This window comes from Aquarana catesbeiana, linkage group LG10 (genome assembly GCF_042186555.1).
Source record: "Aquarana catesbeiana isolate 2022-GZ linkage group LG10, ASM4218655v1, whole genome shotgun sequence".
Lineage (NCBI taxonomy): Eukaryota > Metazoa > Chordata > Amphibia > Anura > Ranidae > Aquarana > Aquarana catesbeiana.
Window position 1 is genome coordinate 88,625,092 of NC_133333.1, and position 23,400 is coordinate 88,648,491.

Sequence of the window (23,400 nt, forward strand, 5' to 3'; positions counted from 1 at the left end):
ATAAGTGTAAAAGGCTTTTATTGACATTTACATTAAGTTTATGCAAAGAGTCAATATTTGCTGTGTTGACCCTTCTTTTTCAAGACCCCTTACATGCTGTCAATCAACTTCTGGGCGCTCACCTTTTCTTCTCCGCACAAGGTTTTTTCCAGGTGCCGCAAACAATCAAAATGGGAATTTATCAGAGGGATTTGGGGATTTATCAGAGAAAATGACTTTACCCAATTCCTCAGCAGTCCAATCCCTGTACCTTTTGCAGAATATCAGTCAGTCCCTGATGTTTTTCCTGGAGAGAAGTGTCTTCTTTGCTGCCCTTCTTGACACCAGGCCATCCTCCAAAAGTCTTCGCCTCACTGTGCATGCAAATGCGCTCACACCTGTCTGCTGCCATTCCTGAGCAAGCTCTGCACTGTTGGTGCCCCGATCCCACAGCTGAATCAACTGTAGGAGACGGTCCTGCCGCTTGCTGGACTTTCTTGGGTCCCCTGAAGCAATATCCTTGCCTGTGGATCCTTTTTGTGCAAAGGTAACCATGGGTAACAGAGGAAGAACAATGATTTCAAGCACCACCCTCCTTTTAAAGTTTCAAATTTGTTATTCTAACTCAATCAGCATTACAGAGTGATTTCCAGCCTTGTCCTCGTCAACACTGACCTGAATTAATGAGAGAACCACCGACATGTCGGATTCTATAATGGGGGAATTGGCGCTGTTCAAAACACGTGTACATTAGATATTAGTCATAAATATAAAAATAAATAAAAAGTAATGAATGAGTATAATAAAAACCACATGTAAGTGAGAATATGCCAAAACGATCCACTGTACCATAAAGTGCAAAGTGCTAGAAAATATGTGACCTAACATATATCAATAAAATATAATCCACAAAAAGTCTTTAGCAGTGATATAAAATACCAAACAACATGTAGCAAAAAATCAACTAAAGCCACTCTAAACCACTGTGATAAAGTGTCCAACAGGTGGTACTAATGTGCAAAGTGATGGTAAAAAATCCAGTGTCCTGAAAAAACTCAATATAGTCTGAAGAACTGTGATATATCAATCCAATAAAATAAAAAGATTCTTGATGTAACAAGTGCTCCCCGTCTTCCACTGCACCACCAATCGTGCCCTCACTCACCAGAGTGCCCAACCCCTGTAGGGGTAACAGGCGTGTAGGTTAGGATCCAGCAATGATGTTCCTTGGCGGTAATCCTCAGCCCGGTTGCCGTCCTTCCCTTCTCCAATGCAGCGATGTCCTCTTATTAATCCCCAGTGTTAAGCATCCATATGTTATAGAAAAGAAGGGAGCCTCATAGTGTAAATCCAAAAAACTGTATTTATTGTAAAAACACTTTAAAAACAGGAGCTGACAGCGCTCCACCGGCCGGCTCAAAGCCGATGGCCATAATAGCAGCGTGGTGGCGGAGTGCGTTCCACCACCTACCTGCCCGAAACCGGAAGTCCAGAGTAAAACACAACACACAGAAAGCGACGTATGCGTATCACGAGGCCACACCTTACGCGTTTCGTCATCAAGACGTCATCTGAGGTGCGGCCATCTTGGTACACCATATGTCTATATGTAGTCCATAGAGGCGCCATTATCTCCAATCAAAAACCTAGGTATACGATCACACCCACCAAGCGGATGCGAAAAACTTTATGCTGTAATGAAAAGGTTTGCACCGAGCACCATCTAGTGGACTCTTCAAATAATGTCATAGTTGGCGCCTCCATATATACAATTCAATCAGCAACTGGATAAAAAATCGTAGAAAATTACGTATACATAATAAAACATAACAGTGTATTTCCTCCAGTAGATCAAAGAGAAAACGAAAAGGGAGAAATATGTATTAAATAGGAGAAGGAATAAAGTTAATGATAAATGTAAAAAGAAAAAATATATATATATTAAAATATATATATATATTAAGGAAAATTAGTAAAAGTAAAATTGAATATACAAAAGTGCAAATAATAAAAGGAAGTATGAAAAAAATGTAATATATAACGAAATCTTCCATCGTTTAAATCAAGTGTGTAAAAAGGGGGTAAGAGTGAAACACTCCAAGGCCATATGGTCGTGAGGGAATATGGCAGCCTTAAATGCTGTATGCAGATGTGTGTGTAGGTTGATAATGACTGAATCTACATATGTAAATTGTACATAAAAAAATATATAAGAGAAAGAAAAAATATATATATGTATATTAAGAATTATATTATTATATTATATTGGTTAAAAACACTATATAGAAAACACTGTATTAAAACTATATAGGAAACACTAGATAAAACCCCTCCAATGGTCCTTGATGGTGTCAATACCATAAAAGACCAGGCCAGATGGATCCCTATGGTGAAATTCATCGAAATGTCTGAAGAGGTTGTGTTTAGGGAACCCCTTTCTAATATTGTTAATGTGTTCCCTAATGCGTACACAAAGGGGTCTAGTGGTCCTACCCACATATTGCATTCGGCACGGACATTCAGTGATATAGGTCACATGAGTGGTATTGCAGGTGACCAGTTTTCTAATCTCGTACTCTTTACCATTCCTTGATTTGAAGGAAGTTCTTTTTTTAGGTTGTTTCTTGCTGACCCTACAGGCCAAACACTTTTGACATCTGTAAAAGCCCTTCATACTTGAAAACAATTTTACATTCTTAGGAGGGTCAATAACATTATGGACCAAATGGTTTCTGAGGGTTGGTGCTCTCCTATAGATGAAACAAGGTTTTTTTGTAAGGATTTTCCCTAAGGTCCTATCAGATTTTAAAATAGGCCAATACTTCCTCACTATATGTTCAATAGAGCGGTATAGGTTGGTAAAGCCTGTAATAAAAGCTATATCCATCGGAGAGTTCTTACTAGCGTTACAATCTTTCGTTAATAAGGAATCCCGATCCAGGTCTTGTATCTCCTTCTTTAATCTTGCTAAGGAATCAGGGTGATATCCTTTGTCTACAAATTTATTTATGAAGGTGTCGGCTTGGTCCTGATAATCTTCAATATTCCGACAGTTCCTCCGTATTCTCAACAGCTGTCCCTTGGGGATGTTCTCTTTCCACTTTGGGTGATGGCAGCTGGAGGTGGGTATATACCCGTTGCGGTCTGTTGCCTTGAAAAAAGTCTTTGTAGACAATTCCTCACCCTGTTTGTAAATCTGTAAATCCAGATAGTCTATCAGATTGTAATCAGTTTTACAGATGGATGATAACCCTAATGATGAGGTAACGGGTGGACACCCAGAACTTAAATACTACTCGTCAAACCAGGTTTGAACCCATACCTCCGACCAGGAGGGGAGAAACACCCAGGACTCCTAACTATCCACTGGGATATGTGGATAACAGAAGGAAGGAGTACTTTGAACCAAACTATGGGAGATCTCCAAGGACTCCACGGTATAATGTCCCTACCCATAACAGGTTCTCCCCTTTTAGGGAAGGAAGACAACGTACGTCCCAATGGGAATTCAGAAATAGAAGAGATAACCCAGGAGAAAGGGATTTTCACCAGGGGAGATCACGAGACAACTGTCGGAATATTGAAGATTATCAGGACCAAGCCGACACCTTGATAAATACATTTGTAGACAAAGGATATCACCCTGATTCCTTAGCAAGATTAAAGAAGGAGATACAAGACCTGGATCGGGATTCCTTATTAAAGAAAGATTGTAACACTAGTAAGAACTCTCCGATGTATATAGCTTTTATTACAGGCTTTACCAACCAATACCGCTCTATTGAACATATAGGGAGGAAGTATTGGCCTATTTTAAAATCTGATAGGACTTTAGGGAAAATCCTTACAAAAAACCTTGTTTCATCTATAGGAGAGCACCAACCCTCAGAAACCATTTGGTTCATAATGTTATCTACCCTCCTAAGAATGTAAAATTGTTTTCAAGTATGAAGGGCTTTTACAGATGTCAAAAGTGTTTGGCCTGTAGGGTCAGCAAGAAACAACCTAAAAAAAGAACTTCCTTCAAATCAAGGAATGGTAAAGAGTATGAGATTAGAGAACTGGTCACCTGCAATACCACTCATGTGACCTATATCATCGAATGTCCGTGCCGAATGCAATATGTTGGTAGGACCACTAGACCCCTTTGTGTATGCATTAGGGAACACATTAACAATATTAGAAAGGAGTTCCCTAAACACAACCTCTCCAGACATTTCGATGAATTTCACCATAGGGATCCATCTGGCCTGGTCTTTTATGATATTGACACCATCAAGGACCATTGGAGGGGGGGCAGTAAAAAGAACCTGATATCCCGGAATGAAACCAGATGGATATACCGTTTAGGCTGTCTGGTCCCTAGGGGACTTAATGTGGAAATTGATTTAAATTGTTTTTTATCCAATTTCTAACAATAAGTGTTAATATAGATCACTTCCTTAGTCCTCACCTACTCTCCATTTTGGCTTCCCCCTGTTTTATCTAGTGTTTCCTATACAGTTTTAACACAGTGTTTTCTATATAGTGTTTTTAACCAAGCATTTTTAATATAATTCTTAATATACATATATATATTTTTTCTTTTTTCTTTCTCTTATATATTTTTTTATGTATAATTTACATATGTAGATTCAGTCATTATCAACCTACACACACATCTGCATACAGCATTTAAGGCTGCCATATTCCCTCACGACCATATGGCCTTGGAGTGTTTCACTCTTACCCCCTTTTTATACACTTGACTTAAACGATGGAAGATTTACTTATATATTACATTTTTTTCATACTTCCTTTTATTATTTTCACTTTTGTATATTCAATTTTACTTTTACTAATTTTCCTTAATATATATATTTTTTTTTCTTTCTTTTACATTTATCATTAACTATTCCTTCTCCTATTTAATACATATTTCTCCCTTTTTGTTTTCTCTTTGATCCACTGGAGGAAATACACTGTTATGTTTTATTATGTATACGTAATTTTCTACAATTTTTTGTCCATTTGCTGATTGAATTGTATATACGGAGGCGCCAACTATGACATTATTTGAAGAGTCCACTAGATGGTGCTCGGTGCAAACCTTTTCATTACAGCATAAAGTTTTTCGCATCCGCTTGGTGGGTGTGGTCGTATACCTAGGTTTTTGATTGGAGATAATGGCGCCTCTATGGACTACATATAGACGTAAGGTGTACCAAGATGGCCGCACCTCAGATGACGTCTTGATGACGAAACACGTAAGGCGTGGCCTCGTGATACGCATACGTCGCTTTCTGTGTGTCGTGTTTTACTCTGGACTTCCGGTTTCGGGCAGGTAGGCGGTGGAACGCACGCCGCCACCACGCTGCTATTACGGCCATCGGCTTTGAGCCGGCCGGTGGAGCGCTGTCAGCTCCCGTTTTTAAAGTGTTTTTACAATAAATACATTTTTTTGGATTTACACTATGAGGCTCCCTTCTTTTCTATAACATATGTATGCTTAACACTGGGGATTAATAAGAGGACATCGCTGCATTGGAGAAGGACGGTAACCGGGCTGAGGATTACCGCCAAGGAACATCATTGCTGGATCCTAACCTACACGCCTGTTACCCCTACAGGGGTTGGGCACTCTGGTGAGTGAGGGCACGATTGGTGGTGCAGTGGAAGATGGGGAGCACTTGTTACATCAAGAATCTTTTTACTTTATTGGATTGATATATCACAGTTCTTCAGACTATATTGAGTTTTTTTAGGACACTGGATTTTTTACCATCACTTTGCACATTAGTACCACCTGTTGGACACTTTATCACAGTGGTTTAGAGTGGTTTTAGATGATTTTTTGCTACATGCTGTTTGGTATTTTATATCACTGCTAAAGACTTTTTGTGGATTATATTTTATTGATATATGTTAGGTCACATATTTTCTAGCACTTTGCACTTTATGGTACAGTGGATCGTTTTGGCATATTCTCACTTACATATGGTTTTTATTATACTCATTCATTACTTTTTATTTATTTTTATATTTATGATTAATATCTAATGTACACATGTTTTGAACAGCGCCAATTCCCCCATTATAGAATCCTGCTTGTTTTGAATTTCACCTAAGTGATATTCTGTGTCGGGGGGGCTGCAGTTCTTTTTCTCCTCCTAAGCGCGGAATAATTTAATTTTATTTTTAACCACTGACATGTCGTCAGCTGGTCCTTTTGTGGCAGGGCTGAAATGCAGTGGAAATGTTTTTTTTTTTGGATTAAGTTCATTTTCATGGCAAAGAGGGATTCTTCATAACATTCTGGAGTATATGCAAATTGCCATTATAAAAACTGAGGCAACAGACTTTGTAAAAATTAATATTAAAAATCCCCGGAATGTATCAAAACGTGCAAACAGAAAAGCATCCAGAACACAGAAATTGTGGTGTGAACTGGCCCTTAAACACAGTGATTTATGGGCCTGTAGCTTGTACACATGTCTTCCTTCCTTTGTAATAGGTTTTCCCATTTCATCTTCCAGGACAGCACGTGAGAGAGTGGCTCCACCCACCTAAAACTGGAAACACATCATCCACAATCAAATAAAAAGAGCACAGTCACCCAGTGTCCTCAGTATTTGTGTTTTCTCCGGCCTAGCAGGAACATCTAAATGGTTTGTTAGTTTTTCGGTCACGCTTCATGTCCTCGGTTGCTGGTTGAGCTCCTGATGTTTGCTGCTGATTGATATGGTCATGGCCACTGGCTTCCCCAAATTTTTTGGAGGGAGAACTGCATGGCTGGAGCAGGCCATCCCCCAGGGATCAGTGAGGCTGAAGTTTCGGCTTCCTAAGTCCCTGATTACTTCCAGATGGGAGGGGTGCATGACTGCTGAGGCAGGTAAGCTATTTTGTGCAGGCCAGAACAGAATGCAGCCTGCTATGCTGAAAGTCCCCCTGAAGGGATAGCAATATGGTTGGGTTGTGAGTATACCCTTGTACCATTATCCACAGACACCAGGAAAGGAGCGCAAACAGGTGGGGGGTGGAGCAGTAGGCGGACCTGGATCTTCTCAGGACTATTACAGCAAACTTTCATCTGGTCAGCAAAGCTACACTGTTGTAGTCTGATTCTGGCAGATGGCTCCAAGGTAGGTTGTTTTGAGTTTTTTTCTATAGCTCTCCTTCCTACCATACCTGTACTGTGGGGAGGCACAGTGTGGGGTTAACCCTAGGAGGATGGTCCTCTCTTTCGGTATTGGTTGCTATGGGTGTCTGTGTGCCTCCTATAAACACATGGTGAATTTGCTTTATGTTCTGTCCACCATTAGTGTGGTAATTTTGGAGGCAGAGGCCTTAACGCTTGTCAATATGCAGAGTACTTGCAAACATCAGAGATCAGCATAAGCTGCAACCTGTTAACTCCTTCCTACCTACACTTGTGCATGTGCAGGGCTGCTGGGGTCGGCTTACTCCATGTTTACCATCAATTACACTCCTTTTTTTTCCAGCAAGGGGAAGTGACGGCTTGGTGGGGTCTGCTGTGATTTAGGCTGGGTTCACACTGCTGCGAATTTGCTTGCGAATTTGAGCCGTTGCGATGTCTCAAATTCGCAAGTCATGTAAATTACATAGCTTAACATTATTGCCGTGCACATCAATGCGTTGCGAATCTAACCTGCGGGAAAAAAAGGTCATGTGCGAGTTTGATCCGTGTGCGATGCGAATTCAGCTCCATAGACTTTAATTGAATTCGCAATGAAAACGCAATAGGACCTTCACATCACTGCTATATTTTTTTTTGGTCTTCCCCCTCCAACTCCTCCCATCCTTTTCCCCTCACAGCCCCACCCTTCCCCCTCACTAACTCCCTTCCTGTTTTCTCCATGTGCTGTGCTGTTCAGTCACATACCACAATGGCAAACAGGCGCACAAAGACTGGCATAGAGAATGAAGATCTGATAAGGCTGGTCCAACAAAGGCAATACCTCTGGGACTGCAGGGACCCACGTCACAAAGATACTGGGAAGAAGAACCAAGGATGGCAGGAGATAGTCAAGATCCTGTTTCCAGAGTGGGACAGCCTGACACCTAATGTCCAGAAAGACCTGCGTAAGTACAATTGCTACCTGCACTCTGTGCTTAGCTTGTTTACAGTTAGGGTTAGTGTTCAGATTAGGGTTGAGATTAGGGTTAGGGTTAGGCTGGTTCTTGTAAGCCCTCATGCACACAGGCTGTTAAAAAAACATTATGAAAATGCCAGTATCTTTGCAGTGATTTTTTTTTACTTTTTTCAGCGTTTTTGCAATAGCGTTTTTTAGCGTTTTTGCGCGTTTTTGAGCTTTTTTTTTTTTTTTTTTCAATTTTTTTATTTTTTTTTTTTTTTCATGGTTATATGAATGGTTATATATATATATATATATATATATATATATATATATATATATATATATATATATATATATTATAATTATATATATTTTATATTATATAATTATATATATATATATATATAATTATATATATATTACATGGTTATATATATATATTTTTTCATGGTTTTTTGATGGTTATATGTATTAATGATATGTTATTTTAAGATCTATATGTACACAAATACAAACACACACACCCACCCTGTAAAATAATGTCAAGACACACATGTGAACTGTAGCTAATGTAACATTTTATTTCACACAAATCTAATTTATACCATGTAGTATGTTCATCAGAGTACAGTTTTTTAATTTTTTAAGCATTAATTGCATCTAGCTGCCATGATAGCTGCCCACTTTCGGACATAAAGTACTCTGTGAAGTCGTGGCGAACATTTTCCCCATTGTAGTTGCCACGGGTTCCGATCCACATTGGCTCTTCAAGGTCATGCATCAAACTGTCCTCAAATATGTATCCATCCCGAGCACGAACAAAATTGTGCAATGCACAGGCTGCTTGCACTGCTGGCGTGCTCCATACTCAGGCAGATAGATGAGTGCAAGAAACGCCACTTATTAGCAAGTATGCCAAAAGCACACTCTACTACACGTCTTGCTCTTGTCAGTCTGTAATTAAATACCCTCTTTTCAATGGTAAGTCCTCTTTTGGCATATGGGCGTAGAAGATGCTTGGATATAGGAAATGCCTCATCCCCAACAAACACATAAGGCTCCAGAGGTTGATTGGTTCCAGGAAATGGTTGACTATCTGGAAGGTTCAATGTGTTTTCACGAAGCATCTTGCCAAAGGATGAATGAGAGAGGATGCTTGAGTCAGAGCTACTTCCATATGAACCAATATCCACATAGGTTAAGGAATAATTTGCATCGGCCACTGCCATTAAAACGATTGAGAAATACTTTTTATAATTAAAGTATTTTGAGCCACTACGTATTGGGCTGATTATTCGGATGTGCTTTCCATCTACTGCACCCACACAATTTGGGAAATTGCACCGCTGCCAAAAAACTTCGGCTATTTTAGCCCAGTCTTCCTTAGTCGGCTTCTTCATCACCAACTCTTTTAACACTTGCCATATAGCTGCACAGGTTTCATGCACAATCATACTCACTGTTGATTTTCTCAGCTTGTATTCAAATTGTAAACTAGCAAATGAATTTCCGGTAGCTAGGTACCTGAAAGGAAAGAGAAGCATAATTAACAGTGTTCCTGCTTTTTTTCAGTTTTTGCTCTCAAGACAAGATGGCGTAGTCTACGTGACACATACACAAAATATGTGAAAAATCTGCGGGAGAGCAAGAGTGGCTCAGCTGCCTCCAAAAAAAAGCCCTACGCCTTTGCTGGATACCTGGCTTTTCTAAAACCAGTCCTGGAACTGCGGAAGTAATCAATTATTAACTATCCCTCCCTCCACCCTCCTTCTCACCATCACTCCTTCCTTCCCTATACCTCCTCAATCTACCACATTTACATTTTATTTTGTTTTGTCTGAGATATAAATTACCCTCTATTTACACAATAATTTCTTAGTAATCTTTTATATGTTACAGCACCGAATCCAGTTGGCAGGAGGAGGAAGTTATGGTTCCGGAAGACCAAGTGGAAGCTCCTGCTGAGGAGGAAATTGTGGACTGCAGCCCTTTGCTGCAGTCTCCAATGGAGCAGTCTGGTCCGGAGGAGCCCTTTGCTGCTGAAGCATCAACGGCTCCTATTCAATCACAGTCACAGCAAAGATCTAATAGGCGCTCCCAAACAAACAGGAGAGCTCCATTGCAAGAGGAGGATGATGGGACTGGGCAGCTGATAAGCATTGTGTCTGGGAATTTCCCAACAGATTGAGGCACAGCGCTGCCCTCACACTCTATTCATAATGAGTTTACTTCCTCTTGTACAACAGGTTCCAGAGGATAGATATTTTGCAATGAGAATGGCTGTCCAGCAGTGCATATACTCATTCACTGTTCCCAGACATCCGTCCTCATTATCCAACGATCCTCCTCCACCCCAAAATGTAACAAACCCTTACCCTTCAAGCTTTGAAAATGTAAGAAGTATTTATGACATCAATACTTCGGACATCCCACATCCCATTCCGTCACCTATTCCTACTGTGATTTCCCCCCCCTGTCAGACCTCTAAATTTCACACCACCAATGCCCCCCACCAATTCTCAAATCTCCCTAAACATCAGACCACACAATCTACACATTGTACCGCCTTCTAGATCAAGAGAAGCCCATAGCGGCAACTATTACACCACATTACCTCCCGTGTCCTCCAAAAATCCTCCTGTGGCCTCTACCATCCCTCGAATGGCATCCGGGGAGCCTCATATTGATTCACAATATGGCACCCAATCAAGACAGCTAACCTATTCTAATTATTTGAGTGCACCTTTGCCAAAATACTCAGAGGTCCCAGGGCCGAGTTCTAATATTTCTAAAAAGCGAGCAGAGACTTATTATAATCTGTGAAGAATATTGTTTTATTTTGTGTTTGTTTCTTTATGTTAATATTATATTTCTGTTAAAGTAATATATTTCAGGACAGGGTGCCGATACCTTTATTTTATGTGAAGACTATCGTTTTAAATGTTTTATGTTACATGTTATTTAATATAGTTTGTGTTATTTAAATACTTTACATTCTCAACAAAATGTTTACTGCCTTTTTTGGCTTATTTGATTTCTAAAAAAAATAAACGTAAACAAATATGTTGGATTAGAAGATACTTTGCATTGGTTTCCTTTTTTCTATGAGAATAAATACTATATCTTACCTTAAGGTTACTAGTAATCGCTCTGCTGGTTCCACATTCTTCCTGAAGTTGGTGTTCTGATGTTCCAAATAGCTGTAGGTCAGTCATAGCAATTCGTCAAAGCTAAAAGTTATATATATACAAAAATATTTGAGATTGCGTAGATATGTGAAGATTAATCAGATGAGAAAGTGGGGTGAAAGGGAGGATAGCTAGGATATATCTCAAACATTTATTGATGGGAGGGAGAGATAATGGATGAGAAGAGGGATGTACTGTGGGTTAGGGAGGGCGAGGGATACTGGGGGGTTAGGGTTGGGATTAGGGTTAGGGTTCTGGTAAGGGTTAGGATTAGTGGGGGAGGGATACAGGGGGGAGGTAGGTAGGGTGGCTGAAGGAATTTTACTCACCTGCTCACTGACATACGAGCGTAGTTAAAAAATTTAGCATTATGAGCACGTAGATCATTATAGATTAGCCTGAACTGGCCTCTCTCCTCCCTATTTGCAATTACAGGGTGGATCCAGTACCTTCTACTTCTCTGCATCATCCTCCTCCTCCTCAATTTGGCTTTTTTCTTTTTTATCATGACTGCAGCTGTAGCAGTTACAACTGCTGCCATAACCAAGGGCAATGACTGCTGATACATGCTGACACACAAACACACGTTCTTCTCCACACACTACACAAACCAGGGATAGAACAGGAAGTGATACAGCTCTTTATATGTCAGCATAAACACTGTACTCTATTGGACAGACATAAAATCGCTTTACCCTCCCAATTTGACAACCAATTCGCAATGTTAGCCGTATAATCGCTGTAAATTCGCAAGAACAAATGAAGAATTCGCAATGCAAATTCACAACGCAATCGGAACAAAATCGCGTTAAATTCGCACTGCAGCAGTGTGAACCCAGCCTTAATCAGGTCTTTATGTACTTGCATTTGGGTAATAACCCACCCCTAAGCTGAACTAGAAACATTTGGTGTATCCTGAAACATTTTAATTTTCATGCACCTGGGCTTAACCTCTATGCAAGGGTTGCATAGACAAACCTGTGTTTAATTGCTCGTTAATGCCTGCAGGTGTTGGTCTTCTGATTGCTCTGCTGTGGTTGCCACTTCTTCCAAAGGTGTCAGCAGCTTTCATTTATCACTAGATTTGTATTTATGAACTGGGAGGCTTTGTCTGTCTCCCACCTTTCTGTGGGCTATGTAAAGCAATTCAGGTGTACTGCAATCACTGTGTATATACATTGATTAAATATGTAGTATATTAACCACTTCGCGCCCGCGCTATAGCCGAAAGACGGCTACAGCGCGGATGACAATTGCCGGGAGGGCGTCCCTGGACCTCCTCCTGATTACTTCTGAGATGAGCGCATCAGGGAAATTCTGTGCTGGCCGTGTCCCTTGGACACAGCCTGTCACAGATCGCTGTAAATGGCCAATCACAGCGGCCATTTACAGCGTGATCGGAGTGTCCAATGAGAGATGATCTCATATGTAAACATATGAGATCATCTCTCATCGCTGGCTCTCCCTCCTCACACAGACACAGCGTGTGAGGAGGGAGAGTTAACGGCTGCAGCGTGTGTCAAGAAATAAAAAACGTTAAAAAAAAGTGACGTCAGTGTCATCTGTCCCCACTGCCATCTGTCGCCGCTGTCATCAGTCAGTGCCATCTGTCATCAGTGCCACCTGTCAGTGTCACGTGCCATCTGTTATCCGTGTCACGTGTCATCAGTGCAACCTATTAGTGCCATCTGTCATCAGTGTCACGTGTCATTGTCCTGGTGCTCCAGGGCCTTCAAAAGTGTAATAGGTAGTCAACAAGTTAGATGTGTAATTTATGCTCCTTGAACACCTGATGGTGCTCCCAGCATGTTGGGCCTCTCTATGTGACTAGGCTGTGAAAAAGTCCCACACATGTGGTATCGTAATACTCAGGAGTAGCAGAATGTATTTTGGGGTGTCATTTGTCGTATACACGTGCCTTGTGAGAGAAATAACCTATTACAATGTGGGGGGTGGGGGGGGGATCTTCATTTTGCAAAGAATTGTGGGAAAAAATGACAGCATCAAAAAGCTCACCATGCATCTTACTAAATACCTTGGAATGTCTACTTTCAAAAAAGGGGTCATTTGGGGGTATTTGTACTTTCCTGGCTTATTGGGGTCGCAAGAAATGAGAGAGGCTGTCAGTACATCAGGTGTTATCAATTTTTTATGATTTGCACCATAGCTTGTGGTAGAGCTGCACAATTAATCGTTAAAAAATCGTGATCTCGATTCACCTCCCCTGACGATCTCTCCTGCTGAGTTTGACGATTCTTTCATATAAACAAGTGGAGAGATTATCTGCTCACTCAGCTGTCAAAAGAAAACATCCAGGCATTCTGCCAAGTTTAGAACTTGAAACATTGTATCTAACTTCCTTCTTAGATCAAAGGGATAGAACTTCTCTGTGTAAACAAATAACCTGGGCAATCTGCCAAGCTTTAAACAACCTGTAAATGCAGGAAGTTTAACCACTTAAAGTCTAAATCTTTTTCTGACACTTCTTTCTTAAGTTAAAATCAATATTTTTTGCTAAAAAAAATTACTTGGAACCCCCAAACATTAGAGATAAAATATATATATATATATTTATTTATTATAATATTTTATAATATGGAATAAAATGGCAATTGCTGCAATATTTTATGTCGCACTGTATTTGCCCAGCAGTCTTTCAAATGCAATTTTTTGGGAAAAAATACACTTCAATAAATAAAAAAAAAGAAACAGTAAAGTTAGCGCAATTTTTTTTGTTTTAATGTGAAAGATGATGTTACGCCGCGAGAATCGTGAGAGAATTGTGATCTATCCTCTAAGCAAAAAAATCGTGATTCTCATTTTAGCCAGAATCGTGCAGCTCTAGCTTGTGGACTCTATAACTTTCACAAACACCAAATAATATCCACTAATTTGGGTTATATTTACCAAAGATAAGTAGCAGTATAAATTGTGGCCAAAATTTTATGAAGAAAAATTAATAATTTGCAAAATTTTATCACAGAAACGAAGAAAAATTTATAGCGCAAAAAATAAAAAAACCCAGAGGTGATCAAATACCACCAAAAGAAAGCTCTATTTGTATGAAAAAAAGGACAAAAAAATCATTTGGGTACAGTATTACATGACTGAGTAATTGTCATTCAAAGTGTGAGAGCGCTGAAAGCTGAAAATTGGTCTGGGCAAGAGGGGGGTTTAAGTGTCCAGTTGTCAAGTGGTTAAGGAGACTCATATTTGTTTCTGTCTTAAATATTTGGTTATGTCTAGGAACTGAAGCTGTACTCCTTATGGGTTACCAGTATCTGCTATGAATTTCAGTTGTGTGCTTAGGCCTAGACTCCTATCACCTGGGGCTGCCTGGGATCCACCTTCTGATAGATGTATAATGTATTAGTAGCCAGAGAATAGACTATATCTATGACATGTGAATTGTTGGCTTTGTGGCATAGGCATCAGTTGCATCTGTATTGCTGTTGGGTATTAGATGAATACACTATGAATCTGACCTTGTGCTTCAGCTGTATGTTATGTCTCCTATGTATTTAAATACTCGACATTGGAGCCTATGCTTGTGTTATTTGATTTATATTCTTTTGGTACTATTGTGAATCATGCTTCATATGTGATTCAATTTCTTGACTCTGCATACGTATTAGGTTAAATGGTCTGCTTGAAATATAGCCCTCATTTGTATATGTGGACTTATAAATTTGTGAGGCTTTTACCTGATGTTTACATTGTCATGGGCAATCTGCTATATGTTGTCTTGATGCATTAATGTACATTGACAACAGGGATTTAAATGGTTAGAGATTAACTTAATGCAATGTCTTAGTACATGTGTTCACGCATATCTACATACATGTTCCACCACCTATTACATTATGTGTATGTGGAGAGATAAAGTATAGATATAGCTATAGATATTTTATATTACATTAGTCATCTTTGTGAGATGCTCCTTGTTGCAGAAGGTTCTGCGAGATTTGTTGTTTCTAGTATGAATGTACCTCAATACTGGTCTTGTGTATTCTACAGGGTCCTTTTAATCTTATGTACATGACTTTGAAGGGCTTTTGTCTTTGCATATGTACTTGAAATGCCCACGCAGTTTGCTGCTGAGCTTTCATTCAGCAGAGGATTAAATTCAACACCCATTAATAGATACTCTCCCTGTGCCTGGATCTGGTAAAGGGTATGGTCCCAGTCATCTACCATGAAGGTGAATTCAAGTAGAAAATCTTTTTTTTCAAGCTTATAAGTTGTAAAGTAACTTAGAAGGTTTCCCTCTTCATATGTTGTATTTTTGGTGTTCTTCCTCCAGTGGAACATTATTTCGTCTAAATGGGACTTTGTAAGGCAAGAGTCTTCAAACAATATATCAAAATCGCATATATAATTTTATTATCAAAAGATTAAAATCATGACAGAGGACATGAAAAAACTTGGATAAAAAGATAAGGATGCTGACAATTCAAGTGGTGATAACAATGGCAATAACATATAAAGGTACAGTGGTAAACACAGAAAACCACAACCACTATTGCGGCTAAGGTTTGCACATACAAAAATCCCGATGCGTTTCGAGGTTTTAAATGGGTTGGAACCTCTTCTTCAGGGGCTGGTGATGAGATGGGTGGTTATCTACACATTTACAAAAAAAGGTAAAACATCTTAGAAAACATTCATGCTATGAGAGCAACATATGATCATAACAGTCAGAAATATTTAATATGTTTAGATGATATCCTCACCATGTAGCTTTTTGAACACACATTAGAAAGCATCCAACTTTAAAAGAAAACAATGGGCACAGTGACCTGCTGACCAGGAACGGACACGTGAGCCAACGCTAGCACCAAGGACACGGCATAGGCATGCGGCCCAGAAACAGGACACAAAGGGCGTCCTCCCACCCGCAAATTGACGCCACTGGTGACAGCTGTTGTGAATGGTGTATGTCACCTAAGACATAAAAAAGGACAATCTAGTAGATTCCATTCCATAGATATAAAAGGAAAATAATCAAAATCAAAAGGGTGAAGCTTGCATCTAGTGTGTATTGATATTAATATAATAGGGACATCAATCTGTCCACCAGCTTACCTATAGGCTCATACAAAGTGGAGATCACTCCTAGCAAGTAGGAGGAAATCGCATAAGACTCTAGCAGGGTAGGGATGAATGCTGTTTCCCTCCGTGTGACCAGGTCTCACAACAAGAGGGAGAGCACAGTAGTTGGACACATCAGCATACAATAGCTGAAAGAAAAAGACGGAAAGTGTTGTGTGATTAATTAAAATCACAAAGGGACCAACATACAAAAACACTGCTGCAAGCAGTGTCCCAGCACAAACCATCCACATTACACTGGTGTGTAAGTGGATTTGCGTGTGCTGGCCTCTCCTAGCCTGAATCTATAGACAGAGCTTGCAATTTATAGGGATAGGAATGGACTAGTTACTTTAAGGAGTAGTAGAGCTGAACGACCGGTCCGACGCCTGTGTAGGCATGAGACTGGCCGCCCAAAGCATAAGGCTTTTCTAATGCCGTTCATTAGTGTGGATATCAGTAACAGCTGATGAGCCGGTGAGCGTCATAGACAGTGGGAGGGATCGCCCTCTGAATCCCGGCGCGCATGCCCGCCTCCTTGGTCCCACCCACGTGTCGGAGCGCAGAGAGAGGAAACATCCAGCTCTGACACATGCTGGGAGGGGACCGGCGTCCGCGTCGGGGACCCGCGGCGCATTGATCGCCATGGTAACGGGACAAAAACATAGCCCCGGCCATGTGCGATTATGAGAACGGAAGGCCAGAAAGCAACGGTTCCCTTACGGAGAAATTAAGCCAATACATAGATGGACATGTAAAAGACACTATGCATCTCTTGCAGATCATAGACAGCATCCATGTTCCACCAAAGTCATTATTGGTGGCCTTGGATGTTGAAGCATTGTATAGTTCAATACCTCACGATAACTGGCTTGCATTCGACATGTGCTGTCACGTGATGCCCATCTGAGTGACGGAAAAAGACATTTTCTGATTGATACTCTAGATTTCATCTTGAACCACAATTACTTTATGTTCAACAGTGACTTTTTCCTCCGGGTACAGGGGGTCGCTATGGGGACATCTTGTGCCCCATCATATGCGAACCTGTACCTGGGAGAATGGGAAAGCTGGTTGGAACAGTCCATATCTACGTGTCCCCACGTGGATAATGTGGTGATATGGCGTCGGTACATAGACAACATTTTGCTTGTCTGGGACAGCACCCCGGACAATCTCCAAACCTTTGTGCAAAAATTAAATACCAATTTAATCTCACTTTCACTATGACATTCCATGAACATGAGATTACTTTTCTGGATGTGACCATCTACAAGCAACAGGATGGTTCACTAACCAGTTCCCTTTACCGTAAACCGACATCTGGGAATTCCATTCTTCATGCCACCAGCTTTCACCCCCAACCTCTGATCTGTTCGATTCCCTGCAGTCAGTACCTACGGGTCAGGAGGAATTGTACTGACGACATTGTATTTAAAAGAAAGGCAGACATGTTAAGGGAGAGAGACTCCTGACACGTGGGTACTCCAAAACATGTCTAAAGAGGGCTTTCAGACGGGCATGTTTGAAACCTAGACATGCACTAATTTTTAATCCAGAATCCAAGAGTAATAAAACTAACCCAATTCGGATTATAGCCAGATTTTCCAACCAACATAGGACCGTAAAAAACATAATTGACAGATATTGGCATGTCCTCAAACTAGACCCCACCATTGGCCCCTTTGTGCAGGACAAACCTTCCTTCACTTTTAAGCAGGCCAAATCTATCAGGGATAATTTAGTATCCAGTGAATTTTCAGGGGGGGGTGTGGGTAAACGTGACCCTTGCAAATGCCCTGGCACCTTTCGGTGTGGCGGATGCCCGTACTGCCAGTTCATGAACATCAAACCTAACCTCAAACTACCTAATGGTCACAAGTATGTTCCCAAGCACTTCTCAAATTGCAAAACAATAGGTGTGGTATACCTGTTGATTTGCGAGTGTGCATGCTACTATGTGGGCAAAACTAGTCAGGAGTTCTGGCGGCAGGCATACCACCACATAGCGGCTATGAAATCCTGCAACCCCAGCTTACCACTGGGAAGACATGTATCGGCGTTCCATGCAGGAAATTTCCCCAGAGTGTCTTTTTTGATTCTGGATCGTGTCCATCCAGGGTTACGCGGTGGGGATTGGAATAAAATTCTGTTGCAGAAAGAACAGAAATGGATCTATCGCCTACAGGCTACTAAGCCTCCTGGCTTGAATGACCCCATTTCATTCCGACCCTTCCTAGAGGGCTTTACCTCCGGGGACCCGAGTGGGACCCGTCCGAGGTAAACACACCTCAGTTTTTGTAAAATCGCCACAAATTACTATTTAATGTTATACGCATGTTTTCCCTGAAAGCCATAAATCTCCTATCTGAATTTTAGTGAAAGGGGCAGGCTGGTTATCATCAGACTTCATATTAATACAGGCCAATCAAGTTGGATATATGTTCGATACTCTAATCCAATCACGTGCACATGCTCTAATTATATCACATGCCTGCTATACATGTCGGTACCAGCCCACAATTTGGCTATTATTCTTTTTATTTTTTTTTTACACACAATCTTTTCATGTTGTTATTGGCATTACTATGTCCACCTGTCGCTCCCCCCACGCTTTCCTGTGTTTCTTTTGGCATGCCTTTCCACCATTGTGGATTCCTATTTAAATATCCCCTCTTCCTCCATAGAGTCCTGGGTACAAGTGTTCTGCAATGCTGTGGATCTGGCTCCTGGACCAATGCTGTGCTGGAGGAACGGACGGTGTGTGCCCTAGCAGTCCACTCGGCGCACGGGGGCCAATGTGCCACTCCCCCTTTGGCGCTTTTTGGCCTCCCATTCTCATCGCACATGGCTGAGGCAATGTTTTTGTCCCGTTACCATGGCGATCAATGCGCCGTGGGTCCCCGACGCGGATGCCGGTCCCCTCCCAGCACGTGTCAGCTGGTGTCAGAGTTGGATGTTTCCTCCCTCTGCGCTCTGATGCGTGGGTGGGACCAAGGAGGCGGGCCTTCGGAGGGCGATCCCTCCCACTGTCTGTGACGCTCACCGGCTCATCAGCTGTTACTGATATCCGCACTAATGAACGGCAGTAGAAAAGCCTTATGCTTTGGACGGCCAGTCTCATGCCTACACAGGCGTCAGACCGGTCATTCAGCTCTACTACTCCTTAAGGTAACTAGTCCATTCCTATTCCTATAAATTGCAAGTTCTGTCTATAGATGCAAGCTAGGAGAGGCCAGCACACGCAAATCCAATTACACACCAGTGTAATGTGGATTGTTTGTGCTGGGACACTGCTTGCAGCAGTGTTTTTGTATGTTCGTACTTTGTGATTTTAATTAATCACACAACACTTTGTCTTTTTCTTTCAGCTATTGTATGCTGATGTGTCCAGCTACTGTGCTCTCCCTCTTGTTGTGAGACCTGATCACACGGAGGGAATCAGCATTCATCCCTACCCTGCTAGAGTCTTATGCGATTTCCTCCTACTTGCTAGGAGTGATCTCCACTTTGTATGAGCCTATAGGTAAGCTGGTGGACAGATTGATGTCCCTATTATATTAATATCAATACACACTAGATGCAAGCTTCACCCTTTTGATTTTGATTACTTTCCTTTTATATCTATGGAATGGAATCTACTAGATTTTGCTTTTTTATGTATTAGGTGATATATACCATTCGCAACAGCTGTCATCAGTGGCGTCAATTTGTGGGTGGGAGGACGCCCTTTGTGTCCTGTTTCTGGGCCGCATGCCTATGCCGTGTCCTTGGTGCTAGCGTTGGCTCACGTGTCCGTTCCTGGTCAGCGGGTCACTGTGCCCATTGTTTTCTTTTAAAGTTGGATGCTTTCTAATGTGTGTTCAAAAAGCTACATGTTGAGGATATCATTTAAACACATTAAATCTTTCTGACTTTTATGATCATATGTTGTTCTCATACCATGAATGTTTTCTAAGATGTTTTGCCTTTTTTTGTAAATGTGTAGATAATCACCCATCTCATCACCAGCCCCTGAAGAAGAGGTTCCAACCCATTTAAAACCTCGAAACGCGTCATGCTTTTTGTATGTGCAAACCTTAGCCACAATAGTCGGTGTGGTTTTCTGTGTTTATCACTGTACCTTTATATGCTATTGCCATTGTTATCACCACTTGAATTGTCAGCATCCTTATCTTTTTATCCAAGTTTTTTTATCTCCTGACATGATTTTAATCTTTTGATAATAAAATTATATATGCGATTTTGATATATTGTTTGAAGACTCTTGCCTTACAAAGTCCCATTTAGAGGAAACAATGTTCTATTGTATAGTTTCATAGGGATGTGGGCAAGCTGTCTTCTTCCCTAAGGCTACCGTCACCACCCTCACTTCCTCCAGTGGAGGTCTTAACATTGTAGTTGAATATGTGAAGCTATATCATTTGCAACACTGGACCCTTTACATAGGGTTGTGTTGTCACTATAATCTTTCCCAGGGTCTATGTTTTTATACATTAGTATAAGCTTATATGTCTGGTGGTGAAAAGGGGGTAACGGGCCATTTTGCTGCAGATGCAGGCCGCTCGTTCATTTGATATGTACCTTGCAGCACATTATATGCGGGGTAATGGGCAGGAATATGGCCTGTATAGAGGTTTTGCTATCACTCTAACCCTTATACCTGACTGGGCATGATTAAGATCAGTACTACTGTGTATGTTAAAATAACGTCAGTATGTCTCATTTACTCAGCCATCCTAACATAACAGCTATAGCAAGTCAATATGAACGTTCTGTTACTGCTACAGGCTCAGTCCTCTGAATTAATGATCTGCATAGATTTACATGCTCCAGTATCACTATGTGCCATATAGTACTGGAGTGGAGTCAGACTTCAAACATTGGGCAGGGCTCCTGTCATTCGTAAAATAGTCATGTTCATTATTTACCCAGTTCCTTTCCAAACACTGACATAGCTGCTGTACCAGCATTCAGAGAGGAGAAAGGTCATAAGTATGGGCATATGCATTTTGTGTATGTATGGCAATGGGACAGAAATCTCCTAGAAAATACAAGGGCCTATTGGCTAGATGTCCTTTGGTATCTCTTGTAATAAGATTATTATGTAGGGTGTGAGTTATCATTGTATCTGAATGTCCTTGAATATTGCTCATATTCAGTTTAATGTTATTTACTATGCATGGTATAGCAGAGCTGTAAATGATTAAGTAGGTTTCCTAGTTGCTGTCTAATGCTAATCGGACTGCAGTAAATGGGAATGTTTCAAAACTCCTTTCCCTAGAGGAAAAGATGGTGGCTAGGGCCTAGGCACGTACCTAGTTTTTGTGATGTAGGTTTTTCCTACCTTCCCCATTACTTCCTGTAGTGATCCAGGAATCCCTATGGTAGGGAAAAGGCAAAGTTTTTCTTTACAGCCTTTAATAGCCAAAACCCTCCTGGTGGTGCCATGCTACACAGATAGCGCAAGTATTCTCTTAGGATACTCCTAGTCAACCATGATCTAATGCTCTAGGGCTCAATCCTACTCTCTGAGGCCACTGTATGGTTTTGTGACTATTCAGAATTTCTTGTTAAATATATTTATTGAGTTTTCACAGAAGAAGAAATAAAATGATACAATACATGGATACATATCAATCATCAGAAGATCTTTGCAGTATGATAAAAAAGATAAATAAATAAGTTAATAAAATAAAGTAATTTTAGAGATATCTTACAACAATATTTACTATACACTAGTTGGGATTCTAGATGTAAGATTAGAGAAATAAATCAAGTTATTAGACTAAGTATCCATAGGAATATTTTAGGAAATAATAAAAGAAAAGGAGAGGGAGGAGAGATAAAGATGGAAAGAAGGAAAGAAGAGAAAAAAAAAAAAAGAGTTTCCCGGGATGATGATCCAGCTCTCATTAGGTATACAACTATAATATATATTTCAGTAATAATATGATATATATCTTAGTGTGGTAACAACTATTCAGAATTTCAGCATGTCTTCCTTTTATACACTGCTGGACGACGACAATTATTGTTAGGATATTTAGCCTTCACGAAATCCCACTATACGTTTATCCCAGACTGGTTACTTGTTATAAAAGATCTGAGGTTCTGAATGCCTAGGTTTCAGGCTTATTTTCAAACCCTTCCCAAGAGAGGTTACAAAGCCATTGTATTTTATCTTAAGCAATCCAAATGATGGGGGAAAAGTAAAGTAGCCTTTTGGTACTATTCACAGGACCCAAGTCAGTTGCTCGGGTGTCTAAGTACACTTTAGGCAGGTGGATCACGTTCACCTTTTCAGGGCACACTTTAAATACTTTTAAAAGTCGAAATGCCCAGTGTATTTGGGTCATTTCTCAGGTCTTTGACCTCAGTGTGGACAGAGAATTAGTAGTTTTGCCTCAACAGATCTACGTCACCACCTGATCTAAATGTTCATACAGTGTTTTGATACATCCAGATTGCTCTGCTGTCCTTTCAGGACTTAGCTTTGTAATATAGTTCCTGGAAGTAGTATCCCAACCTAATAGGTTATTTGTATAACCTATTAGGGTGGGGTACTATTCTAATGTCCCTCTCACGTGCTGTCCTGGAAGATGAAATGGGAAAACTAGAGTTAGTTACCTGGTAACTCCATTTCCATTAATCTTCCAGGACAGCATGGACCCCAACCTTATATTCTGTGTTGTATTGGGTTATTATGTTATGCCATTAGTTGCCTTCAGTTCTTCCTTACGACTAAGGACACTGGTGACTGTGCTCTCTTTATTTGATTGTGGATGGTGTGTTTCCTTTTTTAGATGGGTGGAGCCACTCTCTCACGTGCTGTCCTGGAAGATTATTGGCAATGGAGTTACCAGGTAACTAACTCTAGTTCTCCACATGTTGAAATATTGGCAAAAATTTGGGGAATAAATCACTAAATGCGTTTGCAGTTCTTCCTGAGCACTAGATAAATTATCTTAGCTTCTCTGGATACTAATGTACTCAGACAAAAAATGTACATACACTTGTGTAGTAGTATCCAAGAGGAAAGATGGGTTTAGACATAAATATAA

General features: G+C 40.6%; 2 protein-coding genes across 4 annotated transcripts in view; both read left to right on the forward strand.

The window, feature by feature from the left end:
* PCSK7 (proprotein convertase subtilisin/kexin type 7) overlaps nucleotides 1-23,400 on the forward strand; it is a 222,888-nt gene that overhangs the window by 178,818 nt on the left and 20,670 nt on the right. The gene's annotated exons all lie outside the window — the stretch shown is intronic.
* Nucleotides 6,643-10,988, forward strand: LOC141110770 (uncharacterized). The gene is made up of 3 exons (XM_073602371.1): nucleotides 6,643-8,061; nucleotides 9,630-9,789; nucleotides 9,957-10,988. Exons 1-3 carry the CDS (start codon nucleotides 7,836-7,838, stop codon nucleotides 10,243-10,245), a joined length of 675 nt encoding a protein of 224 aa, XP_073458472.1. The 5' UTR covers nucleotides 6,643-7,835; the 3' UTR covers nucleotides 10,246-10,988.